This window comes from Panthera onca, chromosome B3 (genome assembly GCF_046562875.1).
Source record: "Panthera onca isolate mPanOnc1 chromosome B3, mPanOnc1 haplotype 2, whole genome shotgun sequence".
Classification (NCBI taxonomy): Eukaryota; Metazoa; Chordata; class Mammalia; order Carnivora; family Felidae; genus Panthera; species Panthera onca.
This window is the reverse complement of record NC_138344.1, coordinates 138,211,508-138,233,824: the sequence shown is the minus strand read 5'-3', so window position 1 is coordinate 138,233,824 and position 22,317 is coordinate 138,211,508. Positions and strand designations below refer to the sequence as shown.

The 22,317-nt window shown below is 45.4% G+C and overlaps 1 protein-coding gene across 1 annotated transcript in view; it reads right to left on the bottom strand.

Moving 5' to 3' along the window:
* Positions 1–22,317, bottom strand: part of AK7 (adenylate kinase 7) — a 72,781-nt gene that overhangs the window by 27,559 nt on the left and 22,905 nt on the right. Inside the window, exons 6-11 of the mRNA XM_078447655.2 lie at positions 19,714–19,824; positions 9,536–9,616; positions 7,079–7,167; positions 4,896–4,986; positions 3,911–3,988; positions 2,933–3,082 (exon numbers count right to left, since the gene is read on the bottom strand). Of these exons, the coding sequence (XP_078303781.2) occupies positions 2,933–3,082; positions 3,911–3,988; positions 4,896–4,986; positions 7,079–7,167; positions 9,536–9,616; positions 19,714–19,824 (600 nt within the window). The remainder of the gene's footprint in view (positions 1–2,932; positions 3,083–3,910; positions 3,989–4,895; positions 4,987–7,078; positions 7,168–9,535; positions 9,617–19,713; positions 19,825–22,317) is intronic.

Here is a 22,317-nt window from a genome sequence, read left to right as displayed (position 1 = left end):
GACACAGCGCTCAACAAAGATGTACTCAGGAACACCTCAAAATTATTAAAGAACAAAGTACTTGAGCGTCACAGGCTACCATATTACTCATTAAAGACAACAAAGACTGGGGCGCCTGGGGGGGGAGGTTCAGTGGGTTAAATGTCTGCCTCTTGATTTCAGCTCAGGTCACGGTCTCATGGTTTGTGACTTCAAGCCCCACCTCGGGCTCTGTGCTGACAATGCGGAGCCTGCTTGGCCTTCTCTCTCTCTCCCTCTCCCAAAATAAATAAACTTTACATTTTTTTTTTTAAAAGACAACAAAGAAAGAGAATTTCTGGTCTACTGTACAGGTGCTTAGTTTATCGCCTCATGAGTCCTGTCTCTGGACTGGCTTGGTCTCTAAGTATCCTTTACTTTTTAACGCAGTTAACTTATTCTAGTTTTTAAAAAATATGCTCATTTGGGGGGAAAAAAAAGCCTCACAATTTCTGCTGCTGAGACTTGCTCGAATATGCTACAGAAGCCGTGTGACATTCGTAACCAGTGAGTAAATGTTTATTTGCAACAGAAGTCAAAATATCCGCGGCAGTCGTTTCTTCCAAAATGGTCCAAACAACATTCGTGCAACCGAGGCTTCATATTTTGTGAGGCGATTAGTAACCAAAGTCAGGCTGATGGGGAGGATTTTCGGTGGCAGAGCGTCCGTGTGCTTAAAGGTTTTGTAATTGCAGCCACAAAATTGGCCACGGTTATTATACCATCATATTATGCGACAAGAAGGCAAGAAGGCCAAGTCTGTTAGGACAGAGGTGGCAACCAAGATGGCGGGCAGCGGAGGGGCAGGGGTCCCAGGGAGCGACTCGAGCTGAGTCTTGCTGGGCAGGGCTGCTCCCCTGGGTGGGTCTGAGGTCTAGCTGTCAACTGAGCGTGTTGACGTGTCGCCCACCCGCCAGCGGCAGAGCTCCTGGGGAAGGCGCACCTCCTCCGGGTGAAAAACCAGAACGGCAGCTTATTCGTTTAATAATGAGACGTATGGCTGCCCCTGAACTCGGAACTCCAAGTACACGTGTCTGGGGCATCTGCTCCCGCAGAGCAGACAGGCACGGAGGGCTGTTGATGAGCAGCGTTTGAAGCATGAAGAGTTAGGTGAATGAGCTATTTACTGGCGTCTGGTCCCGGGGGCTTGAGGCACCTGTCCGCAGCAGGGACAACTTTGCCTTGCGAAAGGGACTGGAATCGCGGGAGCCTTTGGCTTAAGACTCCACCTTTTGGGATGCCCCTGGCCTGCCACGGTCTACGCTGCCCTCGGTAGTTTCCTGCGCCACGCGGACTGATGCCCCCAGGGCCGGCTAGACGGTTCAAGTGTCAGATACGCTTGGTCCCTCTATCCCGTTCCGTCCAGTCTTGCCGATCGGGAACCATGTGATCTCTTCAAGGCGTCTTGTCCTACCTCTACTCTGACTGCATTGTTTTACCTTTGACCCAGAGAATGACACTAGTTTAACGATTTGAGCTGGGTTCTTGGGTGCCTCAGGATAGGCTCCCAGTACAGCCGCCGTGCGTGTCTCACATGCTTAACGGGATTGTCGTTTCTTTCGCTAAGACGCGCATCGTCTACTTACTCTTAACTGGGCATGCTTGTCAGGAGAAGGTGGTTCTGCGGACACAATGGGGATACCACTCTTGCTTTTATGGAGTGTTCCCACCCTCAGTGGTAACTATGGTTATGATGGCACCTGCTCCTCCTGGGCTACCCTACAGTTTTCAAAACACGTTCTCATGTATTACCCACTATCGTCGTTGGGATGGTTCCCTGGCATAAATCCAAGGATCCGGGCAAGGGCTACATATACGCCCGATTTCGGGGAGGGTGGTGTGGAGATGCCACCGTTAGGCCACTCTAGCTAAGTCTGCATCCTAGCTAGTTTGAATCTCTGACTAGCTGTGTGACGTTGAAGAAATGCTTAAACTCTCTGAGCCTCAGTTTCCTCATCTCTAATGTGGAGATAAGAATATCTACCTTGAAGCTCTACCTGTGGTGATTAAAATGACCAGTGAACCCCCTGGCCAAAAGGAAGAGATCAAAGTAACAACTGGACTTCTTCCATTTTCCATTTCTCCTACCGTCTCCCGTAGGTAACCCAGGGCTGAAACAGACAAGCCAGGAAGCCCCTGCCATTTTTCCGTTTATAGGCAGTGCTGTGGCCATCAGTCTTGAGCTTGCTATCGTGTTCAATTTGTGTCAAGCGTAACAGTCATTAATCTAACTTTAAACTGTTTTGGGGCGCCTGGGTGGCTTGTCGGTTAAGCGTCCGACTTCAGCTCAGGTCATGATCTCACGGTCCGTGAGTTCGAGCCCCGCGTCGGGCTCTGTGCTGACAGCTCAGAGCCTGGAGCCTGTTTCAGATTCTGTGTCTCCCTCTCTCTCTGACCCTCCCCTGTTCATGTTCTGTCTCTCTCTGTCTCAAAAATAAATAAACGTTAAAAAAAAAAAAAAACAAAAAAAAAAAACAAAAAACTGTTTAATACTTAATTGACAAGAATTAATAGACACCTAGATTGTCAGACGTGGACAAGTCGGTCAAATTTGAAAAAGAGCTTGAATTTAGAAATTGGGACATCTGAGAAAGAAAATACTTTCACTGGTGTAATCATACCAAACGTTTCATTTACTTCGCTCAAATTAGAAGTTGGAACAGGAAGGAGCTCCTGGATGGCTCAGTCGGTTAAGCATTCAACTTCAGTTCAGGTCATGATCTAACAGTTCGTGGGTTCGAGCCCCGTGTCAGACTCTGTACTGACAGCTCAGAGCCTGGAACCTGCTTCAGATTCTGTGTCTCCCTCTCTCTCCGCCCCCTTCCCTGCTCATGCGCGCTCTCTCTCTCTCTCAAAATCAAATAAACATTAAAAAAAAAAAAAAGAGGTTGGAACAGGAAATTGTTATAGTTACCAATAATCCTCTACTTTGCTTGTACTCTTTGAGGATATTGCTGATATTTTCCACAAATCCCGTTTGGGCAAGCCATCGAATGTTAAAATTCTCCTTCACAAAAAGTGCTTCCATTCTCAGGTTGACCAGTAAATGATCAAGACACTCTTGCTACAGGATAAAGGAATATTAGAGATTTGTCCTTTTCTTTGCCTTTCATTTTAACAGTCATAACAGGCCCAAATCACTGTTATCACAGGAAAAATATATACACATTCACAAAACCTGGATGTCCATCAATGGCGGCCCTCAGTGTGGACAGAGTGCCCTCTGTGGCCCTCTGTGGCACTTCTAAACTCTTCCCGTGTCTGCCCTCAGGGACAGGCAGCATCCTGGCAGCTCAAAGAAGTAGAGAGATACTAGAAGCCCCAGGAAAAGGTTTCTGTTTTTTTCCCCCCACCAATTGTAATTGGATCCATTCTTTGAACAGTGCAATCCCATGGCTCGAGATCCGAAAGAACAAATGTAGAGGAAAGCACTCCCTTTGACCCCCATCCCCACCCACCCAGCTCTGCTCCCCAGAGGCCACCAGAGATACCAGCCCCTTTGGAAACATTCTCGAATGTAGTGTTTTGATGCAATTTATTCCTAAAATGAATTATATCCTAGAGCAAGCTCCAAGAGCACACCGCTGACTAAGGATGTGTAGGTTTTTGTGGTGACGGGATCAGAAATCCCAGGTTCCTGTGTGAATTGCACAAAGAGACCAGAGCAAAAGGACAGTCGGCGTCTGTAAAGCATTTATGGATCAGATTTCTCAAATACATTTTCTGACCAGGACCTCTGGGGGTTTTTCGGAAAAGAAGAGAAAGGGAAGTTGCTTTGGGGTGCACTGTTCGGCTGTGCAGGAGGGGCAAAGGGGAACCGGAAGTCAAGCGTTCTGACTCCAAATCCCCCAAGAACCGATGCATTTTGGAAAAGACTCTCTTCAGTACTTACTGTTAAGTCCTTGGTTAGGAAAGCATTTTCTTTGGGGAGTCTCTGGATTTTCCCAGGGCCAGTATTTTTACTGATGCACTGTTAGAGAAAAACAGGGATATTATTTGGCTTGCCTATAAGATTTTGATATACAATTTCTTAAATGAATGTAAACATAAGTGAATATATATGTATATGTGTGTGTGTGTGTGTGTATATATATTTGTTTTTGTTTTTTGTTTTTTTTTTTTGCAAAGCAGAGGGGAGTGCACTGAGGGTATTCATTGATTCATTTGTTAACAAGTATTCAAGTATTCAACGTTCACCACTACAGGCCAGGGACTGGAGACAGAGGTGAGTAAGGCCGGATCCCTGCTCTCAAGGGGCTCTCAGTCTGTGGGCGGCAGGAGGCGGGGGGGTGGCAAACATGTACACAGAAGATTATGCGGAAAGTCTGCAGTTGAAGGAGGGGATGCTGGGAAAAGAGGTGCCTGGCCAGTTGGGGGAGGTGGGAAGGAGGCAGGGAGGGTGCAGAGGAGGAGATCTGAGCTGAATGTTAAAGATGAGCAGGGGGTGGTTGGAGGAAGGCCACACTCACTGTGCTAGCTGGGCTCCAGGTTGACAAGCGGCCTGGCTTGGAGAGGGGAACCCCTCCCGGCCCCAGACCTAGGGCCTCTGGAAGCTGCCAGTAGGTTTGAGGAACCCGACCATGTCAGTACTTTGGGGCAAGTGTCCCCAGAAACATTTTAGGGACCCCGTGTGTGATTCGTGTGTGTCTTGTCCCCACAGTGGCCTCTCCTACTTTCTTCCGTGCAGACTGGAGAGAGGCCATCTTGATGGTAAATTTCCCAGCACACACACGGCAAACGCAGATAGTGACTCTGGTTTTAAGGCTCTTCCGTTTGGGGAGCCCCCAGTCTTGCCGGCGTACCCGATTCCATGGCTATACTTCAGGGGGTGAGACAATTTAAGAAATGCCGTCAAATATGGGATGACACAGCTGTACCTTGACCAAGTCTTCCAGGGTGTGAATGGACTCGTCCACAGCAACCAGGTAGTGAATCTTTGGCACGTGGTCTATTATGTTTTGAATCACTCTGCCGCCCACCAGGAGAAGCCATCGCCAGAGGGGAGAAAGCAAAAGAGATGTGGTCAAGTAGGGTTCACCGACCACCGCCGCCATGGGCCAGCCAGCATCTCCCTCCATGGCTAACGTGGTCGGCTGGGGGCGGGGGGGAGGGAGGGACGGCAGTCTCTACGGACGGGGAAGCGGGTAAAGTCCAGTGACACTTCCGGGGCTGAAGAGCCGCTGGGAAAGTAGAAAGGCCAGGAGTTGAGGGGCCATCCGTCTGCCTCCAGATTCTCCCAGTGCGCAACAAAGGGCACCTGACGACCAGCAGGACTTCAGTTTGTGAAGTGTGCTCACCCAGGGGCTCCTGGGAGTCTCTCAAGTGCTCCGGAGAGGGGGTTTCACAAAGTCAGACACAGATTCAGAGAAGCCGTGGCTGTCTTTGGGGAACTGCGTGGCGCTAAGAGGCAGGGCGGGGGCTAAGATTTCCTGCCCTGGGTCAGTCACGATTGCCAACATCCGAGGGCCCGCCTCTGGGCGAAGACTGTGCCGTGGGCTTTCTGGGTGTTCCCTCCCTGACTTCTCACAAGTCTACCAGGCGGGTACCGTTGCTATCCCCATCTTATTATTTTTTAACGTCTATTTGTTTTTGAGAGAGACAGAGTGCAAGCAGGGGAGGGGCAGAGAGAGAGGGAGACACAGAATCTGAAGCAGGGTCCACGCTTAGCGCAGAACCTGACTCAGGGCTCAATCTCACGACCCTGGGATCATAACCTGAGCTGAAATCAAGAGTCGGACACTCAACTGACTGGGCCACCCAGGCGCTCCGGTATTTTGTGTTCATAATGTAAAAGATTCTTTCACATCTTTAAAACCTAATAATGTAATAATGTAAAGTCTCTGCTGGAAAGAAGGGTACGTTTCAGCGTTTCCATGTCCAGTGTTACATGTTGGCTAGAATAGATCTAGGTTTTGCATGCAGTCTGGAGTTTATATAATTTGGAGGACGCTTCTTTAAGAAAAATAATAAAACTTAAATTTAGGACCTTGGAAGAGACCCACGTACCGGTGGGGGTCTTGAAATCTAAGCTTCATGGTTTCCCAGTAAATTTGTAAACCCACCCGGGATTATGACTAATTGCCTAAATGACCACTGGAATCTAGAAGCCAGAGTCTCGGGGAAGGGCTGAAACTGCTCACTCCTGGCGGGGGGGTGGGGGGGGGGTGGGTTGAGGGGGTGCTACAGGGCAGTAGAATAAAGCCCCCGGAACCTAAAATGTAGACGTGATAAACCATAAATACAGTGAACCCTCTCTCTGACCCCAGTGTCCAAGTCAGGGTCTGCAAGGAGGAAGGCTCTCCAGACATGTCTGGAGCCTAGCGCTGGGATACAGTGTGAGTGTGAAACACGTGTGCTCCAGTGGCCTACAATTGCCAAAAACACCTGCTTCAGGTTTAGAATTTGCGATCTGATTTCTGGAACTTAATTAAGTTGGCAGGCTGGACACAACACTCTCACCTGAGACAGAGGAACAAGACAGTAGGTCCCCAGAATGCACATAACACAGTCTTATCTTTTCCCGAATTGGAAGGCATGCTGTTCTGTGGGAGAACAGTCTAAAAGATGACATTGAACTTGTCATCCAAAGTGCAGCACTTAAAAATTGTTTTTTTACGTTTATTTATTTTTGAGACGGAGAGAGACAGAGCTCTGTTCTTAATCCCCTCTGTTCTCCCCCCATGATGGGGGAGGGTCAGAGAGAGAGAGGGAGACACAGAATCCAAAACAGGCTCCCGGCTCTGAGCTGTCAGCACAGAGCCCGACGCGGGGCTCGAACTCACGGACCACGAGATCACGTCCTGAACCGAAGTCGGACGCTTAACCGACTGAGCCACCCAGGTGCCCCCAAAGTAGAGCACTTTTAGATGGTGGACCCTATTCCACCAGATGCAAACTGGAGATAATAACCACACCTTCTGCATAGGGTCGTTGCCAAGAATAAATACAATAACACATGTGAGGGTCGTGGCGTGGGTAAGTGCTCACTCCAGGCTCACTCCAACACCAGCACGTTAGTCAATTACTTCTAGGGAAGTCGTATCTCTAGGACGATACTTACCCTGCTAGATCAAGAACATGGATTGTTGGGATTACATTTGTTCCATCTCCAAACACTGGCAACGCAGGGACCTCACCCAACCAAGCCATCTAAAAGAAAAGCAAAAGCATATTTTCCCTGGTTATACATAACTATTATGGCTCACACACACAGCCACAGTCAGGGGCATCCGAAAGACCCAGTTATCGGATGAAGTCATCGCCTAAGGGGATGTTTTGAAAATCGGTTCTTTCGTTTTTTTATTAAAAAGAATTGTTTTAATGTTTATTTATTTTTGAGAGAGAGAGAGAGAGAGAGAGAGAGAGAGAGAGTGTGAGAGTGAGAGAGCAGGGGAAGGGCAGAGAGACAGGGAGACACAGAATTCGAAGCAGCAGGCTCCAGGCTCCGAGCTGTCAGCATGGAGCCTGATGGGGGCTCGAAGTCACAAGCTGTGTGATCATAACCTGAGCCGAAGCTGGACGCTCAACAGACTGAGCCACCCAGGCGCCCCTGAAAGCCAGTTCTGATGGGATTTAGTTGCTGATCGAGTCCTATTAAGAGAAATAGTGTAACCTCAGGGCTGAAATACTTTACAAGAAATCTATCTTTCCTGGCTCTCTTCAGGAGTCATCTGCATGGCGTCTATACAGAAAGGAAATGTTTTCATATGTGTGACACCTTCCACTCTTTCCAAAAAATGTGAATTCAAGTCTAAAATTCCTCCCACAGGGCCAGGGATAATTAGTATCAGTTCATAGATGAAATGCTTAGTTGATAAAGTATTCTGCAGGAGGCTACATTTCTGATGAGTTGGGGAGCCTAGATTTGAACCCTGATCTTCAGAGTCCAAGTCCTTGTCTTTTCCCTGCATTAGGTATTTCAGTAAATAGTCTGGGTATTGTTCAGCTGTCAGGTACTAGATTATTTTAAATTGCTTTTATTTTTTTAAAGTCTATTTATTTTGAAAGAGAGAGAGAGAGCACATGAGCAAAAGAGCAGGGGAAGGACAGAGAGAGGGAGAGACAGAATCCAAAGCAGGCTCCAAGCTGTCATTGCAGAGCCCAATGCGGGCCTCAATCTCACGACCCCGAGATCATGGCCTGAGCTGAAATCGAGAGTCAGGCACTTAACCGACTGAGCCACCCAGGAGCCCCTTAAGTGACTTTTAAACAAAGAGGTAGGCGTGGGGGCCACAGCAAACCACTGGATCTTGTAAGATATTTTGGACTCTGCAAAACCATTGAAGAACTTTAAGCAGTAGACCGTTGAATTTGAAGCAGTAAACCACTGAAGAATTCACAACAGATTTTCTTTTGTTGCCACTAGAAAGAATGATGGGGATTAAGAGTTGAAACGGGAAGGCGGAGGTCAGGACAGTTGTGCAGACAAGAGATGTCTGCCCTCCCCAGCCCGTGGGTGGAGGACTGGGGGAGCGCGGTTGGAGAGAAGGGAGATACTGGGGAGGTTGGCTCTACAGTACTGGGGGATGGATGAGAAGGAGGGAGGGGTTGGGTTGTGGTTGGTGCAGCTGGGTGGAAGAAGGTCCCATTTTCGGAGATGAGGTCCTAGAGGAACGGCAGGTTTGGGGGTGACCGTAGGTGGAGTTTGGGTTTGCGAACCATCCAAAGTGAGGTGTCGAATAAATAGGCAGCCAGATGTACAGAGCTAGGACTAAGGAGAGAGCCCTGCTGGAGAAACTTATGTTTGAGAGTCATTGGCCCCAGTCATGGGAATGGACAGACCCTCCCAGGGAAAGAGTGTAGACAGAGAAGACCAGAGGGCCTGGGGCAGGAACCTGAGAAAGCCAACATTCAGTGGTCAGGTGGGTGAGGGGTAGCTGAGAACCGATAAGGAGAGACTACAAATGGACATCGTCACCTACCATTGTCCCACACTTCGGCCCCACGCAGCTTTTTGCTGTCCCTTAACACAGCCCACACATTGCGGCCTCCGGTCTGTGTGCTTACAGTTCCCGCTGCCTTTCCCCCAGAAAACGAAGGAGCCACCTCCCTTTTCACTTCCTGCTCACGTGTCCCCTCATGAGAAAGGCTTTCCCCGACCATCACATCCAAGATACAACCTCCTAGCCCTACCGCCAGCTCTCTTTCTACCTTTCTCTGCTTTTTTGCTTTCCATTTTGTTTTTCAACAGCTGAAATACTCAACGTGTACTGGCTAATTTGGCCCTTGTCTCCTACTCTCCTCCTCTTCCCCACTGGAACCCAAGCCCCACAAACGCAGGGGTTTTATTACAGCATCGGATTCCCCGAATCTACAATGGTTTCCGGCCCATGAGAGGCATCGATGTTTGTCTCATGAATTAAAGGAGATCCATCTTGTTTCCTTATTATGTCGAGAGTGTGGTAAATACAAATTGTTAGTAACAGGAAAGGAAAATAGAAAAAAACATCTTCAAATTGTATAACCTTACTGTAAAATGCTTTAAAAAAAAAAAAACTCAGTCATTGCAAACTCATACCTTGAAAAAATAATGTAAGATGCCTCCTTCCACTCCATACTGAAGTCCAGCAGCAACCACGTAAGTCGCGAATTTTTTGACCTATTAGATAAAGTACAGGAGAAAAGCTAAATGTAATATTATTAATCATACCAAACCAGATTATTTTCGTGGTTAGAATGAGTACTATATGAATGCTTCTGGCCACTATTAAAATTGATTTGGTACATTTTTTTAAGTTGATTTATTTATTTTGAGAAAGAGAGAGATTGAGCACGAGCAGGGGAGGAACAAAGAGAGAGAGAGAGAGACAGAGAGAGAGAGACAGAGACAGAGATAGAGACAGAGATAGAGAATCCCAAGCAGGCTCCACACTGTCAGCACAGAGCCTCACGAACTAGGAGATCATGACCTGAGCCAAAACAAGAATCAGATGCTTAACCGACTGAGCCACCCAGGCGCTCTGGGACTTTTAATTAACTAAAAGCCAGAGACGATTATGTGTGAGAACTTAACAGCTCCATGCACTATACTGGCACCTACAGAAGAAGGGAGATATAAAAATGGGTCCTCCCATGATGATCTTTACTTACCCAGTAGGGGAGGCGGACACACATATGGAGTTTCTAGGAACGGGCCACGCTACAACATGTGACATTGTGATTCATAACAAGATACATATATTCGGTTTTCACCTCCATATCTGGCACTGAGTTCCTAAAACTACAGGAATGTCCTAAGCAATAGAGCGATCAAGGTGCCTTTTGTTATGTCAATCAGGTGACTTTTGGACCCAATCTGGAGATGTGGGTTGATTGCCTGAAGCGCCAAGCTTGTGACCAGAAGGTCAGAACTTCCAACTCCTGTACCACCTCCAGGGAGGGGTGAGGGGTGAAGAGGAGTTCAATCACCGATGGAGTGTGATTTACTCAAACACGATGAAGTCTCCATAAAAGCCCAAAAGGAGGCTTGGATAGCTTCTAGATTGGTGAAACGTGTGCAGACTCGGGAAGAGTAGGGAAACCCCATGACTTTCCCTATCCCTTGCCCTGTGGATCTCTTCCATCTGGCTCTTCCGGAGTTATATTCTTAAAAGTGTATTTATTTATTTTTGAGAAAGAAAGAGAGAGCAAGCGAGAGAGGGCAAGAGCGTGAACAGGGGAGGGGCAGAGAGAGAGGGAGAGAGAGGATCTCAAGCAAGCTCTGCGTTGTCAGCACGGAGTCCAACATGGCGCTCGAATTCGTGAACCACAGGATGGTGACCTGAGCCGAAATCCAGAGTTGGGCATTTAACCAACTGAGCCACCCAGGTGCCCCTGAGTTATATTCTTTTATTACAGCAAACTGGTAATCTAGTATGTAAAATGTTTCTCTGGATTCTGTGAGCCACTCTAGCAAACTATTCAAACCTAAGGTGGGGGAGGTGAGTGGGGTCATTGGAACCTCCAACCCATATGGGTTGGTCAGAAGCACAGGTGACAACTTGGGCTTGCAACTGAAGAGGGTAGAAGCAGAAAAATGTTCACTTTAGCTCAGAAGGCTGACCTATAGCCTGCATAGTTTTGATAAGGATCAAATACACACGGGTTGCTACATTCTTCTAGGGTCTCATGACTGCCCGTGTATTTCACTGACAGTTAATATTGAACTGAATGATACGCACCAGAGAAATCTCGTGAAAGTAGTTTCACCAGTAGAAATTCGAAGAAGCATTTCTGATCTCATACTTCCTGCACGTCCCTACCCCCTTGAGCACTCAGCATACAACCACCAGCTTCGTACAGAAAAAGTGCAGCCCTTTCTGCCCACGGGTCCTGTCCCCATGCTACTTAAATAAACTTACTAAGTCGTTACATACAGCGTCTCAGGAATTCTTTCTTGACCGTTGTGCTCGACGACCCCACAACACAACTGGTGTCTGAAGAGGCAGGGGGCAGGCTTGCAGGGCTGAGCCCTAGCGGGATCTGACGTCACCTCCAGGAAGACAGTGTCAGAATTGAGTTGAAATGTAGGACACCCAGCTGGTGCCAAGACTGTCTTTGCCTCGTGGGAAACCCCTCCCAGAGTGTGCGCACACACACGTTGGAACCGGGTCCAGAAACTCTGAAATCTAAAGCCTCCTAGCGCAAATACCAAAAAATGCCCAGTAAGATGCCACTCGTATCCTGCCAGCAAGGCAGAATTCTCAAGGAAATAAGAGCTACCCGCTAGGAGCCAAAAACAGAAGTGACTCAGTGGGTTGAGTGTCCGACTCTTGATGTCAGCTCAGGTCGTGGTCTCACAGTTTGTGGGTTCAAGCCCCTCACTGGGCTCTGAGCTGACAGGGCGGAGCCTGCCTGGGATTCTCTCTCTCCCTCTCTGCCTCCCCTGCTCATGTGTGCACGCGCTCTCTCTCTCTGTCTCTCTCAAAATAAATAAATAAAAACTTAAAAAAAAAACCAACCAGAAGTGAAAACAAGGGTGGGGAGAGCAGAGAGTTGGGCCACAGTACGAAGGGTGCGTTCACAACAAAAGGGTGACCTTAGAAGGAAGTCCTCCCTGCGACAGAAGACGGCGAGAAAGAATCATGTCCAACCTAGCCAAGGCTTTGGAAGGAAAAAACGCTCCCTGGAGAATTTTAACCTTGGCCTTGTACTGTTCGAAGGTTTGTCTTTCACATTGAAATTCCCTGCTTAATCCAGATATTCCAGAGCCAAAAAGTAACATAAAAAGCATTTTAGGCAGTGAGACTCTTTAGAGCACTTCAGAGAGGCAGATACAAAGCCCCTGCTACCCCCACCCAGGGACCTCCCTTGTCCCTTAAAGCCCCAGTAAAGGGACAACGCTGGGGCAAGAGTGGTGACTTATGGTAGCAGAGGTGTGCTGGTTTGAGGGCACAGCATTGACCGTGAAGCCAATAACAAACTGTAAAGCATGTTCACGTGGTGAATTCCCATTTCCCACGGACCATGATGAATCCTGAAGGCACCCGACTCATGAACATCCTTGAGACTTTTATAGCAGCACTTTTGGTGAACACAGACTTCGCATTAGCCCCCTTTCCCCTGAGAACTCATCTACATGAGGTTTTTAGGGGCGATGAGCTATTAAGAAACCAATGTCGACAATTTAAAGCGATGCTATTTAAAAAAAAATCCATGTCAAATTACAGGATTATTTTTATAATTGGAGTTCCATAAATTGCCAGAAAATATGTTTATTAATAGTGACTTTGTAGAAAAAGACCTTACTAAAGATGAGCTCACAAACCAAAATTATAAAACTTATGAGGGAACAAACAATCCACCACAAATGAAATCAGACTTGCACTGCCTTCAGAAAATAAATTAGCAGAGGGGCGCCTGGGTGGCTCAGTCGGTTACACGTCCGACTTCAGCTCAGGTCGCGATCTCACAGTTCCTGAGTTTGAGCCCCGCGTCGGGCTCCGTGCCGACAGCTCGGAGCCTGGAGCCTGCTTCGGATTCTGTGTCTTCCTTTCTCTGCTCCTCTCCTGTTCATGCTCTGTGTCTCTCTCTCACTCTCAAAAAGAAATAAGCATTAAAAAAAAGAAAGAGTAGAAATGAGCAGAGACTGTGGAATAAATATGTTTGTACTGATGAAAAAATAAAGGCATGGGAAACAAAGGAAACGAACACGATGATGAGGATGGTGACAACAGAGATGATGATAAAGAACAGGCAGGTGTAGAGTAAGGAACAGAGAGGAGTCAAGGTTGCTGATTTAAGGTGGAGGAAGAGAGTTGACCACATCCTAGCCTCCCTCCCCGCTGCATTCATCACAGCCTGAGTCAGGCTGAGCTAGCAGGAGAGAAGTTTAAAATTAAATGGTAGACTGATGGCTTTAGTATTAAACTTGTCTGAGCCTTTGTAAGAACTAGAAAAGACTCCATTAATGCCTGAGAATGGTCTGGAAAGCTGTGGACTTGGCTGGGGATATCGTCCTGCTCTCAATTATTAAGAAAAAATAAACAGATTTTATAGTTTCGTTCTGGCAACGTCGAACACTGTGAAGGGGTTACAAGACTGTGCCTTGAAATGAGCAAGCCAAAAATCTAACATGATATCAAGGAGATATGGATAAATGTACTCCATAGTATATCCCTGTCAGTAATTGATCAACTCAGGAGACCCCAAACTAGGAAGATATGCAAAACCCCATTAAGAAACTTGACCTAAGTAGACATATATAGAAACTCCACACAGTTTGAAATACACAGGTTTTTCAAGTCCATGTGGAATTTAAAATAAAAACAACACAGGCCATGTACTATGTAGCGAAGAATCTCATGACCAAATTCTCTGACCACATTCTCTGACCACCCCAGACCACATTCTCCGACCAAAAAGCAATTAAGTTAGAAATGAACAACAAAAAGATAACACCTTCTCTAGATATCTGGAAATTTAAGAAACCATTTCTCAATAATTCACAGCATTGCTTCCCAAGTTCTAATAGACTATAGAAAATTTGTAGAAATTAATAATAATACAAATACCATTTATGGCACTTCAAAACTTGAAAGCTGTTAAAATTATACTTGGTAGCAAATTTGTGGCATTAAGTGGTTATATTAGAAAAACAAAGATTGAATATTAATAAACTTAGCTTCTAAAACAAAACAGCATAAACCCAAATTAGAAAGAAGAATAATGAAGACAGAGAAATTGATTTCTTAAAAAACAAAGAAATAGCAGAACACAGCAAAAACTACCTCTTTGATAAGAATAATCAAATTGAAAAATTGAGGGGCGCCTGGGTGGCTCAGTCGGTTGAGTGGCCGACTTCGGCTCAGGTCATGATCTCGCGGTCCGTGAGTTCAAGCCCCGTGTCGGGCTCTGTGCTGACAGCTCAGAGCCTGGAGCCTATTTCAGATTCTGTGTCTCCCTCTCTCTGATCCTCCCCCGTTCATGCTCTGTCTCTCTCTGTCTCAAAAATAAATAAACATTAAAAAAAAATTGAAAAATTGATTCAGGGGTGCCTGGGTGGCTCAGTTGGTTAAGTGTCTGACTTCCACTCAGGTGGATCTTGCAGCTTGTGAGTTTGAGCCCTGCATCAGGCTCTGTGCTGACAGCTTGGAGCCTGGAGCCTGCTTCCAATTCTGTGTCTCCCTCTCTCTCTGCCCCTCCCCTGCTCATGCTCTGTCTCTCTCTCTCTCAAAAATAAATAAACATTAAAATATAAAAAAAAAATTGATTCAGATTGATGAAGAAAAGAAGGGTAAGACACAAATAAACAGCAACGTTGGAGTTTGAGTTGCTGAAACAGACACTTTTTTCCTTTTGGAGTTCTGAAGATTTAAAAAAGATTTAGGGCACATGGATGGCTCAGTTGGTTAGGTGTCCAACTCTTGATTTCAGCTCAGGTCATGAACTCCCCATTCATGGAATCAAGCCCCCTGTTGGGCTCTACACTGATAGCTCAGAGCCTGCTTGGGATTCTCTCCCTCTCTCTCTACCCCTCCCTGATTTGCACTCTCTCTCTCTCTCTCTCTCTCTCTCTCTCTCTCAAAATAAATAAATAAAAATAAACATTTAAAAATATTTGGGGTGCCTGGGTGGCTTAGTTGGTTAAGCGTCAGACTCTGCTCAGGTCATGATCTCGTGGTTCGTGGGTTTGTGAGTTCGAGCCCTGTATCAGGTTCTCTGCTGTCAGCACCAAGCCCACTTTGAATGCTCTGCCCCACCTGTCTCTCTGCACCTCCCCTGCTTGCTCTCTCTCTCTCTCAAAAATAAAAATTAAACACAATTTTTTTTTAAGATTAAAGAGATTAAAACTTTGTAAAAAGGCAGATGGATCTCCAAGTCACAACTTTATTACTGGTGTGGTTTAGGCTAGAGGACCTTACTTAGCTGAGCAGGGATGAGGGGCTTCCTAATCCTGAACTCCAGAATAAGACAAATTTTCCCAACCAGGCACAGGCAGCACCAGAAAACTATGGGTTGGTTCTCCCCTGGGGGGCTGCCCCTGCAACACTTAGGGCATGAAGACGCTGAACGCTGAATGCAGGCACAGCAACATTGAATTCTGTAACGCTTAATGCAGCTAAGGCACAGCTGTAGCCCAGAGCAACGAGAGGGAGGTGGGGTGTCAACATGACGTGACCACGCCCCTGACACAGCCACCAATCACGTAACCCGATTGAGCTTCAAGCCGCGGGGTAACAGGTGCCGGCAAGAAGACAGCCTTTGGGGAGGATACCCAGGCTCTTCCTCATGGGCACCAAAAGAGTGGGAAAGCAGTGATGCCCCCTCACAATATTCGTCCTGAAAAGGGAGACTAAACTACAAATAGAAATTTAAAAAACATCTTAGGAGAGACTTATGGGCAACTTTTGCCAGTTAATTTGAAAACTTAGCCTATAGGGCTAGTTTCTTGCCCCCAAAACCCACGACTGCCTTCACCCAGTCCAAGATCGTTTTATAGGCAAATTCTACCAAATATTCAAGAGATATGCCCAATTTCATATAAATTACAAGAGAACAGTAAATTTTGTTTTCAATTTGTATGGGAATAGTAAAACCAGGAAACTAAAACAGGAAAGAGACAGTATGACAAAGGCAGACTATAAGCCATTTTCACTTATCATCTTGAATCTAAGTGCAAAAATCTCCAATATGGCATTATCAAAGCAAATCCAGAAACTTTTTTTTTTTTTTAAGTGAGCTCTACATCCAATGTAGGGCTTGATCTCACAACCCTGAGGTCAAGAGTTATTCATGCTCTACTGACTGAGTCAGTCAAGCAGCCCTGGAAATATTTTTTATTAAAAAATTATCATGAGCAACTTGGGTTCGCCAGAGAATACAAGCATCAAAAGTCAGTGTGGTAAACAAATTATTACAATAAATTTCATAAACTGCCATCGAGATCTGACAGGTGACCATTTTTTCAGGGACTATGTACACAATACCCCACAATTAAGTGGTATTCAGGGACGACTTAATGATTGAAGTAATTTGCAAGATAGGCAATTCTGGTTAATTTAAAATACTAATTAAAGTCAATATACTTGTATTTTTAACAATATTTTAAAATATTTTTAAAAAATTTTTAATGTGTATTTATTTTTGAGAGAGAAACAGGCATGAGCAGGGAGGGGCAGAGAGAGAGAGCGAGAGAGAGGGAGACACAGAATCCAAAGCAGGCTCCAGGCTCTGAGCTGTCAGCACAGAGCCGGATGCGGGGCTCAAATTCACAAACCATGAGATCGTGACCTGAGCCGAAGTCTGATGCTGAGCCGACTGAACCACCCAGGTGCCCCTAAAATATTCTAAATAATCAGTGTGACTCCTTTGAAGATGGAGGCACCCAGTTCAAGCCATGTTTAGTGTTAGGCAAATCACAACTATTTAAGCAACTTGTATAATTATCAGGGCTCCCCCTTTGTCTCAGAAAACTAAAGGAGTCCGCCTTTGGGGGGACTACATATATTACTACATATATTTAGGTGGTACATAAAAATGAATGTGATGGCTGCAGGTGTGGTCAGCAGAAGAGCATCGGACAACCAGCCTGAGGAGTGCCAAGACCTTAACTGCTTGTTCACGGCCGGGAGGCCAGCTCTTAGCCACGGTGCCTGGTACACAGTAGGATCTAAAAGGACATGTGTTAAATGAATGGGTTAAAGTTTACTTCTAAGGTTCAATCGACCCAATGCAAAGCACTAGGTTTAAAATTGGGTCATTGAGAGGCGCCTGGGTGGCTCAGTCAGTTGAGCGTCTGACTCACGATTTTGGCTCAGGTCATGATCCCGGGGTCATGGGACAGGGCCTCACATCGGACTCCGAGATGAACAGGGAGCCTACTTAAGATTCTCTCTCTCTCTCTCTCTCTCTCTCTCTCTTTTCCCCCTCCCCTGCTCATGCACTCTTTCTCTCTCTAAAATTAAAAAAAAAATTTTTTTTTAAATAGTGTCATTGAGATGACCAAGTTGGCCAGATCAACCTGATTTTATTAATTGTTCAGTAAAGACTAATTAAGAAAGCTGGGAATACTATATATATATTTTATAAATACATATATATTATGTATTTTATATAAAATATAAATATATTTAAAATATAAATCTATTAAAATATATTTTTATATAAAAATATTTTATATAAAAATAAAAAATTATTTTTAGAGAGCAAGAGAGAGCAAGCTGGTGGGGGAGGGGCAGAGGGAGAGAATGAATCCCAAGCAGTTGCCACCTAGCACAGAGCCTGACTCGGGGCTTGATTCTGCAAACCGTGAGATCACGACCTGAGGTGAAATCAAGAGCTGGGTGCTCAGCTGAGCCACCCGGGCGCCCCTAGAATAAATCTTTTCAATAAAGTTTTGATTGTTTTATTTAGAGCATGAAATAAATTTAATGTTTCTATAAGAAAACAGATATTAAAATGATAGTATGTCTCCATTTTACACTTTTAGTCACATCAATTATGTTTATGTGTGTTTTCTTCTACATAATTTGGCATAAATAATCAAGAAATAATGGATTCTTGGGGCACCTGGGAGGCTCAGTCAGTTAAGCGTCAGACTTCGGCTCAGGTCACGTGCTGACAGCTCAGAGCCTGGAGCCTGTTTTGGATTCTGTGTCTCCCTCTCTCTCTGTTCCTCCCCCACTCACTCTCTGTCTCTCTCTCTCTCTCTCTCTCTCAAAAATAAATAAACATTAAAAAAATGTTTTAATATTAAAAAAAAGAAATCATGGATTCTCTACCTGGGGCAAAGCTCAAAGCTCAATAAAATAATATACTCACAAGATTTGGAAGTGGAAGAAATTTAGACCTGTCTAGTCCAGTGCCTTTATTCATTTATTTTAACTCCAAAGTGTTAATGACTTAGCTAAGGTCATAAATTAATGGCAGAAAAGGGACTAGAACTTTGAATCCTATATTATTTTCTTCAAATATTTTATACTTGTGGTGTTTGCCAGAATAAAAAAAAAATTATTTTATTATTATTTTTTTGGTTTTAATAGGACAGAAGGTGGGGACAAAGTTCCCATTGTAATATCCTCTGAGCCCACTAGGTGTCACCTTGGAACCATTGTTACATATCCCTACTGTGGGTGTTCTGCTCCTGGGAAAAACATAGTGGATGGAACCTTTAGAAGTTTGGGGGTTCTATATAAATTCTACCTAAGTTAAAGGAGGATGAAGGTACCAGCACCTGGTTCACAGAATGTTGAGGATTATATAGGATGTACCAGAAGTAAACCCATGAGGATTACCAGAAGTAAAACATTTAGCACAGTGCCTGGCACATAGTAAGCAAACCCTTGATAATTCTTAGGTGTAGTAAACTTATTCATCACCAAGGCACTCCTACCATCTATTTTGACAAAAGATAGGAAATATAATAGTTTTATAGTATATATATATATATATATATATATATATATATATATATCTCCAAATGATAAATTTTGCTGCAACAGAAGGCTAAGAAGTGTTATTATTTACAAGAGTTTCTCAGCTATGGGTCGATCTTAATAACTGGTGGCCAGGCCTGTGTCAAGATCAACTCTACTGAAAGACTGAGCTTTGAAATCAAGAAAAAATAAATAAACCCCACAGTCTGATGGATCTAGTTCTGAACCACAGCTGTACCACTTGACGCCTCTTTCCTGAAGTGCCCGCATCTGGGAAATGGGGATAATTATGTACAGATTCAAGACCGTTGTTGTAAGGAGTGGATCAGACAAGGCCAAGAATCGTGCGCGCAGAACGGTGCTCAGCAAATCCCAGTTGTGTGAACTTGGGCCACTTATTTAACTGCCGGATGTCCTCTCCGACTTATTTGTGAGGGGAGGTTAATAGGCACTTTTCGGTTATAAGAAACAAATGAGATAGATTCTGGAACGAGGGGAAATGTGGCTCCCCTCTTCCCCACTCCAGCTCTGAGTTATTTGCCTCTTCTGGGCTCAGGGACTCTTTGGACCCACACCTTAGTGGATAAGGGCTTGAGCTCTGCTGGGGCCTAACACAAGGCTCTCAACTTAGTGGACTGGACGAAAGCCAGAACCAGAAGTAAGGCTCATCTTGGGATGAGCCTGAAGCTCAGAGACCTGTGGGTGAGAGGGCAAGGAAAGAGGCATTTAACGAGCTGAAATGATGTCCATAAGGCACGGAGAACAGTCCCGGCCACGTGCGTTGAGCGCTGCCTCAGAAAGGACTTCTCTTACCCTAAATGCCTTACTACTCCAGACCTACATTTTTTCCAAATTTGAGAACCATTTTTTCGGCATTGATGTGGTCCAGAAAATTAGGATGTTGCTTTCTTCTTCGATAATCCTCCTCAGTAAACGGGATCTCAGAATCATCCTGTGAAAGAAAAAAATCCAGATTGGATGGGTGAAACTTAAGAGCTACATAAAACATCTAAGCCCCAGATGCTGGCTCGGCTATGTTCCAAAGAGCTCAAATAAAGCATCTGAAAAGTTACTGCTTATTTTTACAGTGATTTGACTTCCTTGAAAATGCTTTAGCTGGCCAAATTTTATCATTTATACTTAATTGAAACAAAATAAAAATTCAAATGTCTTTCTTTTATTTTGTAGAGACAGCGTCAGGTTGTCTCTGGGATTCCATCAAGACCTTCGGTAACCCATTTCTTTGATTTTTTTAAATTATTTTTTAATGTTTATTTATTTTTGAGAGAGAGAGAGAGAGAAAGAGAGTGCAAGCAGGGAAGGGGCAGAGAGAGAGACACAGAACCGGAAGTAGGTTCCAGGCTCCGAGCTGTCTGCACAGAGCCCGACACGGGGCTTAAACTTACGAACCACAAGATCATGACCTGAGCCGAAGTCAGATGCTTAACCAACTGAGCCACCCAGGCGCCCCTCGATAACCCATTTCTTAATAGTTCTTGCAACTTACATAGTTTCATGTTTTAATCTAAATCATGGGTTTTTCTTTCTCTTCCACATTGCCCTTTCCCCTTGAATCAACCTCATAAGACCATTCCATGTGCAAATTTCTATGTCAGGCTTCATCAGATAAGGTGAAATATCAATTTGCATTGCGAATCAGGGATGAAAAATATTTCTTGGCAGTCTGCTGGGCTGTACATTGTATCCAGTCCTCCCACAGCTCACCCTCATGCCCAGTCGCATGGAAGGATTCTTCCAGAACCACAAAATGGAAACTTACAGAGACTCAAAGGAGGAGACTGAGACCCATGGTACAGAGTGGCTTCTCTAAATCCATCCAGATTTAGAGGTCCTAGTAGTTGGATGAGGATTTTATTTTTTTATTTTTTCAAATGCTTATTTTATCTACTTTTGAGATAGGGAGAGTGGAGGAGGGGCAGAGAGAAGGAGAGAGAGAGAATCCCAAGCAGGCTCCACGCTGTTAGCACAGAGCCCGACACGGGGCTCGAACTCACGAACCGTGAGATCGTGACCTGAAGCTTAATGGACTCACCCACCCAGGCACTCCTGGAGGGGGATTTTTAAAACACATTGTTCAATAGGAGACTTTCAACCACTTCACGGTGGCCCAAGTTACATAATCAACCCAAAACATTTGAGCCCTGAGTTTACAAGGAATGAATCAGAGAAACGGAAGAAACACAGGGTTGAGGACCCCGATTGTTGGCAGGTTGGAGAAACGGGAGGAAGGGCCCAAATGATGGGGGACCAAGCTGGGAACTGGTGGAGGGTGAGGCAGTTTACCAGGGCTTGTGGGCCATGTGGAGGAGTTTAGATTTATACTAAGAGCATAAGGAACCATTGAAGGGTTTTGAGCATTTTAAGCAGCACTAAGCCATGATCTGAATTATATTTTAAGATCACTTAGGCTGTCCCTTGAAGATTGCATTGGAAGGAGGTGACGGAGGCACCAGTTCCCGGGATGCTTTCACAATGGAAGGTGGTAACGGCTGAGGCTTGGTCTAGGACATCGCCATGGATACAAAGAAAGCAAGATGGATTATGACACATTTTGGGTGATGAGTTAACAGGATGTACGATGGGTTGTTGGGTGGGGGGAAGGGAGTGAGGCTAGGGCAGGTGGATTGGGGGTTTTGGCATGGGGAGTAAGACGGGGAGAGAGTTAGTGTTCAAGGGGAACAATTCTGGGTCCATGGTAGGCACTCAATGAGTGCATGTTACGGGATAAGCTGACCTCTAAAGCATGTCCAGTGGCTCACATAAAGGGTCGCTAGAAGAACTACAGGGCACCCAGCTAAATTTGAATTTCAGATAAACCACCAAAGAGTTTTTAGTGTAAATATGTCTTAGATATCTCACGGGATAGACTTAGGCTAAACATTACTCACCATTTACACGAAATTGGAATTTAACCGGGCATCCTGTACTTGTATTTGTTAAATCTGGCCATCCTACTCACTATCAGCTTTCCCTCCGGGATGAATGGAGTCCCGGCATCCCTATGGCCCCAGACTGTCATGATAGGGTGGCCAGCCTGCCTCATGGACTCTCCTGCTCCCTGTGACTGAGTGCCCAGCACCCCTCTTCTAGTAGAATTTGTCTTTCCTTCAGTCCTCACAGCTACCGCAGAGACGGTCACATCCCTGGTGCTCAGGTTTTGATGGCCAGTCAAACTCGTCCTTAACATTCTGAGACTGGGACTGATGGACAAGCAAGATCACCCCCTCCCTGGCCAGCTGCACGGTAGCCCATGAATGTCAACCAACCTGGGCTTCAGCTTCTGAGTTGTCCTCCCAATTCCTGGTTGGGACAGAGACCTGGCTTTCACATTATGAACCTTTGCTACTATCATCTGACTGTGTTCCTTCTAGTCCTTAAATGTCACGTGTTACAAATACACCAGTAAAATATATTTTAATATCTC